This window comes from Calidris pugnax, unplaced genomic scaffold (genome assembly GCF_001431845.1).
Source record: "Calidris pugnax isolate Ruff unplaced genomic scaffold, ASM143184v1 scaffold839, whole genome shotgun sequence".
Taxonomy (NCBI): domain Eukaryota; kingdom Metazoa; phylum Chordata; class Aves; order Charadriiformes; family Scolopacidae; genus Calidris; species Calidris pugnax.
In genome coordinates, this window is record NW_015091491.1 from 30092 (window position 1) to 37301 (window position 7210).

General features: G+C 60.5%; 1 protein-coding gene across 1 annotated transcript in view; it reads right to left on the reverse strand.

Moving 5' to 3' along the window:
* The window catches only part of SUPT5H (SPT5 homolog, DSIF elongation factor subunit), a gene marked incomplete at its 5' end in the record, with an annotated part of 36459 nt that overhangs the window by 26425 nt on the left and 2824 nt on the right, over nt 1-7210 (reverse strand). The window contains 12 exons of the mRNA XM_014961711.1: nt 80-211; nt 2044-2146; nt 2355-2459; nt 2559-2643; nt 2748-2873; nt 4016-4162; nt 4278-4424; nt 5304-5459; nt 5551-5687; nt 5791-5884; nt 6945-7050; nt 7172-7207. Of these exons, the coding sequence (XP_014817197.1) occupies nt 80-211; nt 2044-2146; nt 2355-2459; nt 2559-2643; nt 2748-2873; nt 4016-4162; nt 4278-4424; nt 5304-5459; nt 5551-5687; nt 5791-5884; nt 6945-7050; nt 7172-7207 (1374 nt within the window). The remainder of the gene's footprint in view (nt 1-79; nt 212-2043; nt 2147-2354; nt 2460-2558; nt 2644-2747; nt 2874-4015; nt 4163-4277; nt 4425-5303; nt 5460-5550; nt 5688-5790; nt 5885-6944; nt 7051-7171; nt 7208-7210) is intronic.

Here is a 7210-nt window from a genome sequence, read left to right on the forward strand (position 1 = left end):
CCATGTCCCCAGGGTCCCCCCAATCCCCGTCCCCTCCCTCCCCGTGTCCCGGGGTCCCCCCCGTGTCCCCCCGTCCCACTCACCGTCGTGCAGGGGGGTCTGGGAGCCGTACATGGGGGTGCGGGAGCCGGAGCCGTACATGGGGGTCTGGGAGCCGTACATGGGGGTGCGCCCGTAGGCCGAGGTCATCCCGCCGGGGCGCCGGGACCCCCTGCGGGGACAGGTCGGGGGGTCAGGGACCCCCAAAGACACACACACCCCGCCCCCCGGCTCATGGCTGAACACCCCAATCCATCCGGGGGTCTCTGAGGGCCACCATGACCCATGGAGGGGTCTCCGAGGGCCACCCTGATCCATTGGGGGGTCTCCGAGGGCCACCCTGACCCATCCAGGGGCCTCCAAGGGCCACCCTGACCCATTGGGGGGTCTCCAAGGGCCACCCTGACCCATCCAGGGGCCTCCAAAAGCCACCCTGATCCATCAAGGGGTCTCTGAGGGCCACCCCAACCCACTGAGGGGTCTCCAAGGGCCACCATGACCCATGGAGGGGCCTCCAAAGGCCACCCTGATCCATCAAAGGGTCTCCAAGGGCCACCACGACCTACTGAGGGGTCTCCAAGGGCCACCTCAACCCATCAAGGGATCTCCAAAGGCCACCTCAACCTGTTGAGGGGTCTCCAAGGGCCACCCTGACCCATCCAGGGGCCTCCAAGGGTCACCCTGACCCATCCAGGGGCCTCCAAGGGTCACCCTGACCCATCAAAGGGTCTCCGAGGGCCACCATGACCCATCGGGGGGTCTCCGAGGGCCACCCTGACCCATCAAGGGGCCTCCAAAAGCCACCCTGATCCATCAAGGGGTCTCCAAAGGCCACCCTGACCCATTGGGGGGCCTCCAAGGGCCACCTCAACCTGTTGAGAGATCTCTGAAGGCCACTGTGACCCACTGAGAAGTCTCTGAGGGCCACGACAACCCACTGAGAGGTCTCTTAAGGGCCACCATGACCCATCGAGGGATCTCCAAGGGCCACCTCAACCTGTCAAGGGGTCTCCAAGGGCCACTCTGACCCACTGAGGGGTCTTCAAGGGCCACTGTGACCCATTGAGGGGCCTCCAAGGGCCATCCTGACCCATTGAGAGGTCTCTAAGGGCCACCCCGACCCACTGAGAGGTCTCCAAGGGCCACCTCAACCTGTTGAGAAATCTCTGAAGGCCACTGTGACCCACTGAGAAGTCTCCGAGGGCCACGATGACCCACTGAGAGGTCTCCAAGGGCCACCTCAACCTGTTGAGAAATCTCTGAAGGCCACTGTGACCCACTGAGAAGTCTCTGAGGGCCACGACAACCCACTGAGAGGTCTCTTAAGGGCCACCATGACCCATCGAGGGATCTCCAAGGGCCACCTCAACCTGTCAAGGGGTCTCCAAGGGCCACTCTGACCCACTGAGGGGTCTTCAAGGGCCACTGTGACCCATTGAGGGGCCTCCAAGGGCCATCCTGACCCATTGAGAGGTCTCTAAGGGCCACCCCGACCCACTGAGAGGTCTCCAAGGGCCACCTCAACCTGTTGAGAAATCTCTGAAGGCCACTGTGACCCACTGAGAAGTCTCCGAGGGCCACGATGACCCACTGAGAGGTCTCTTGAGGGCCACCATGACCCATCGAGGGATCTCCAACGGCCACCTCAACCTGTCGAGGGGTCTCCAAGGACCACCCTGACCCATTGAGGGGTCTCCGAGGGCCACCATGACCCACTGAGAGGTCTCTTGAGGGCCACCCTGACCCATGGAGGGGTCTCCAACGGCCACCTCAACCTGTCAAGGGATCTCCAAGGACCACCCTGACCCATTGGGGGTCTCCAAGGGCCACCCTGAGCCATCGAGGGATCTCCAATGGCCACCTCAACCTGTCGAGGGGTCTCTGAGGGCCACCACGACCCACTGAGAGGTCTCTTGAGAGCCACCCTGACCCATGGAGGGGTCTCCAAGGCCCTCCTCCCCCCCCAAACCCCCAAGGAAGGGGTTCCCCGTGCCCCCCACTCACACGGTGGTGAGGCGCTGCCGATCCACCGAGATGGTCTGGCAGGTGGAGTGCAGCTCCACGCGGGCCGTCGACTCCGTGGCGTCCTTCACCACCCCGATGTAGCCTGTCGGGGGGGGAAGAAAGGATCAGGGTGACCCCCAAAACCCCCCTTCCCCCTCCCCCTTCTTTTGCACGGGCCGTCGACTCCGTGGCGTCCTTCACCACCCCGATGTAGCCTGTCGGGGGGGGAAGAAAGGATCAGGGTGACCCCCAAAACCCCCCTTCCCCCTCCCCCTTCTTTTGGGGGGGACCCACTTTGGAGGAGCACCCACCTTTGTAGGGTCCCTGGGAGATGCGCACCGTCTGCCCGATGAGGTCGTTATCCCGGCGCCCGCGGCCACGGCTCATCCCACCGCCCCCAAAACCCCCCCGTTGGCCTGGTTGGGGGGGGACACACGATCGAGATGGGGTTTAAGGGTGGGGGGACACCCCCAGGGAGGTTGTTGGGGGGAGGGGGACACCCCACCACCACTCACCGGCCCCGCTGGGGTGCATGGGGCTGCTGATGCGGGGGCTCATGGGGGCAAAGCCCCCCACCGTGAAGTTGGTGACGTCCCGGGGCTGCCGGAGGGAGAGAGAAGGGGGGGTTTGGAGGGAAAAACGGGGGGTTGGAGGGAAAAACGGGGGGCTGCACACCCCCTGGGGGTGTGTGTCCCCCCCCTCACCTTGGAGCCCCCCGCCAGGACGAGGTGTCGGGTCTTGCAGACGAACATCCCCCCGTTCTCCACCAGCTTCTTGCAGTGCAGGAAGGCGAAGCCCCGGAAAAGGTGGCGGATCTCCCCCTCCCGGCCCTGCCCCCGGGGGAAAATTGAGGGGGGGGACACACACGACACCCCCAGACACCCCCAGACACCCCCAGAGAGGTTACTGGGTTGTGTGTGTGCCCCCCGCCGCAGCCGTGGGAAGGATCAGGTGATGGGAGGGGATGGGGTGACCCCTGGGTGCTGGGGGGGAGACAAGAGGGACCCCCAACCCCCGAATGGATCCCTAAAAACACCATGAGGAACCCCCCAAAACCCATGAGACACCTCTCAAACCCCTGGAGGGACACCCAAAACCCATGAGAGAGCTCCAAAACCCCTGAAGGGACACCCAAAACCACACGAGGGACCCCCAAAACCCCAAGGGACCCCCAAAACCCCACAAGGGACCCTCCAAAACCCATGAGAGACCTCTGAAACCCCTGGAGAGACACCCAAAACCCCACGAGGGACCCCTAAAAACCCATGAGACCTCCAAAACCCCTGGAGAGATACCCAAAATCCCATGAGGGACCCTTAAAACCCCCAAGGGACCCCCAAAACCCCAGGAGGGACCCCCAAAAACCCATGAGAAACCTCCAAAACCCCAGGAGAGACCTCCAAAACCCCAGGAGAGACCCTTAAAACCCATGAGAGACCTCCGAAACCCCTGGAGGGACACCCAAAACCCCACAAGGAACCCTTAAAGCCCACAAGGGACCCCCAAAACCCCAGGAGGGACCCCCCAAAACCCCTGGAGAGACCCTTAAAACCCCCGAGGGACCCCAAACACCCATGAGAGACCTCCAAAACCCCTGGAGGGACCCTTAAAACCCCCGGGGGACCCCAAACACCCATGAGAGACCTCTGAAACCCCTGGAGAGATACCCAAAATCCCATGAGGGACCCTCCAAAACCCATGAGAGACCTCTGAAACCCCTGGAGAGACCCTTAAAACCCATGAGAGACCTCCAAAACCCCAGAAGGGACACTCAAAACCCCATGAGGGACCCTCCAAAACCCATGAGAGACCTCCAAAACCCCTGGAGGGACCCTTAAATCCCCCAAGGGACCCCCAAAACCCCTGGAGGGACACCCAAAACCACACGAGGGACCCTTAAAACCCCTGAGGAACCCTCAATACCCCCCAAGGGACCCTCAAAACCCCCTGAGGGACCCCCCCAAGACCCCACCGAGTGAGGGCCGTCGATGACTTTGACGATGTCCTTGACGTGGATGTTGTTCTGCTCCGAGTCCAGGGCCACGGCGAAGCGATTGTCCTTCTTGCGGGTGACGGCCTGGTGCCGCACCGTCACCACCTTCCCGTACATGTTCAGCACCTAACGGGGGGGACACGACAGCCAGAGGCTGGAGACCCCCCAAAAATCCAGACCCCTGGGGGATAAGGGGCAGGGAGGACCCCGGAGACCCCCAACGAGTCCTGGGGGACCCCACCTGGAAGGTCTCTCTCTCCAGGCGGACGATGACGCCCACGGTTTGGGGGTCCAGCTGCACCAGCTCCCCCCACTCGTGTTGCCCCCCAACGTCCACCCCCGAGGCCGTCTCCGAGCAGAGCTGCAGGTCCCGGGGCAGCACCTTCAGCTGGGGAGGGGGGAAAGAGAGAAAAAAAAAGGGTCAGGGGTGGTCGTTTCCACTCTTTTTAGCCCCAAAAAACAGCCTGTTTTGGGGCAGGAGTTTCCCCTCCCCAAAACTGTCCCATTTGGGGGCAGGAAAAGGCACCAAGTGGGACTTTGCACCCCCAAAACTCAGCCCTTTTTGGGGCAGGACTTTCCCCCCCCCAAAAAATCCAGCCTGTTTTGGGGCAGGAAAAGGCATTGAGTGGGACTTTTCACCCCCAAAAACCAGCACATTTCAGGGCAGGACATTCTCCCTGCCCACCCCCCCCAAAAAACAGCCTGTTTTTGGGACAGAATGTTTTCCCCAAAAAAATCCAGCCCATTTTAGGGCAGGAAAAGGCACTGAGTAGCACTTTTCACTCCCAAAAATCACCCCTTTTTGGGGCAGGACTTTCCCCCCCAAAAAAATCAGCATGTTTTGGGGCAGGAAAAGGCACCGAGTGGGACTTTGCACCCCCAAAACCCAGCCCTTTTTGGGGCAGGACTTTCCCCCCCCCAAAATCAACGTATTTTGGGGCAGGAAAAGGCACCGAGTGGGGTTTTTCATCCCAAAAACCACCCCTTTTTGGGGCAGGACTTTCCCCCCCCCAAAATCAACGTATTTTGGGGCAGGAAAAGGCACCGAGTGGGGTTTTTCATCCCAAAAACCACCCCTTTTTGGGGCAGGACTTTCCCCCCCGAAAGATCAGCATGTTTTGGGGCAGGAAAAGGCACCGAGTGGGGCTTTGCACCCCAAAAAACCAACCCATTCAAGGCAGGACGTTTACCCCCCAAAACCCAGCCCATTTCTGAGCAAGAAAAGGCATCGAGGAGGCCTTTTTCACCCCAAAAAAAGCCCCGTTACCTCGTGCATGGTGAGGTCGGAGAAGAGGATGACGAAGTTCTCCTCCACCCGGACGATGAGCCCCGTGTCCCCCTCGAAGCGCCCCGCGATCACCTTCACGTGGTCCCCCATCTTGAAGTACTTCCTCAGCTCCTGCGCCGGGAACTCCAGCATGTCCTGGGAGAAGGGGAAGAAGGAAAAACACCATTGGGGATTGGGGGAAAAAGCAGGAATAAGGGGGTTTTGGTGTTATTTCCCTCCCCCTGACCTTCAGGTCCTCGTGTTTGGGCATGATGGTGATCTTGTTGCCGTCGACGCTGAGGATCTTGCCCTGAAGGTTGATGAGCTCCCCCTCACACACCTCCACGTTGTCCCCCGGCTGGAAGTTGTGCTCCCGTTCCTTCCCTGGAGGAAACGGGGGAAAAAAAGGGGAGGGAGGGTCAGCAGGGTGTGTGTGTTCCCCCCCAAAAAAAGGGTAGGGGGATGGTGGGGGCACCCCCCCTCTTACCCGTGCTCTCCGTCACCACCTCCAGGTCGATGCCCTCGGGCTGGTCCTCAAACTTCTCCAGCTCCGAGAGGGTGGGCTTCACCCCCTCCGTGATCTGGGGGGAGGAGGGGGCTGGTGACCCAAAATGCACCCCCTCCACACACAAAAAAACACCCCAAAAAAAGGAACCAGGCTGGCCCAAAGCGCCCCACTCCGCATCTCCCCACGTTCCGCTCTAAAAGGCACAGGTCTGACCCAAAACTCTCTGGGTTCTGCTCCAAAACACCTTGTTCTGCCCTAAAAGGCCTTGTGTTCCGCCCCAAAACGCCCTGTTCTGCCCTAAAACACCCCAAAATGCCCTAAAACACCCCGTTCCGACCCAAAAGACCCCGTTCCAACCCAAAAGACCCCATGTTTTGCCCCGCTGGCCCAAAGCGCCCCACTCCGCATCTCCCCACGTTCCGCTCTAAAAGGCACAGGTCTGACCCAAAACTCTCTGGGTTCTGCTCCAAAACACCTTGTTCTGCCCTAAAAGGCCTTGTGTTCCGCCCCAAAACGCCCTGTTCTGCCCTAAAACACCCCAAAATGCCCTAAAACACCCCGTTCCGACCCAAAAGACCCCGTTCCAACCCAAAAGACCCCATGTTTTGCCCCAAAATACCCTAAGCTGCTCCAAAACGCCACGTTCTGTCCCAAAATACTCCGTGTTATGCCCCAAAACGGCCCATGTTCTGCCCTAAAATACTCTATTCTGCCCTAAAAGGTCCCATGTTCCACCCCAAAATGCCCTGTTCTGCTCCAAAACACCCTGTTCTGCCCCAAAAGACCCCATTCTGACCCAAAACTCCCCATGTTTCGCCTCAAAATACCCCATTCTGCCCCCAAATGCTCTGTGGTATGCCCCAAAACGGCCCATTCTGCCCCAAAAGGGCCCGTGTTCTGCCCCAAAACACCCCATTCTGCCCTAAAACACCGTGTTCTGCCCTAAAACACCCCATTCTGCCCCAAACCTCCTTGCGCCCCACTCCAAAACGCCCCATTCTGCCCCAAAACACCCCGTTTCCCCCCTTCCCAAACCACTCCCAGTCTCAGCAGCGCCTCAGAACCCCCCCCACCCCACCCCCTGGCGCCGGGCAATGTTTTTGGGGTGAAAGCGGGGGTTTTTGGGGTCTGACCACGGCCGACATGGCGAAGCTCTTGAAGAGGAAGCCCTTGCGGCTGTAGCGGTTGCCCTCGAAGATGAGGAAGTCGCCGTCGGAGGCCACGTCCCCCCCCAGGGACCTGAAACCCAAAGAGACACCCCCCCAGGGGGATGAGCCCCCCCATATCCTCAAGGAGAGGGGTGGGGGGCAATTCCCCCAGGGTTTTGGGGGGTTTTGAGGGGGTTTTGAGGGTCGCCTACCGGATCTTCTCGGCATCGAAAAGCCTCTGGGGGGGTCTC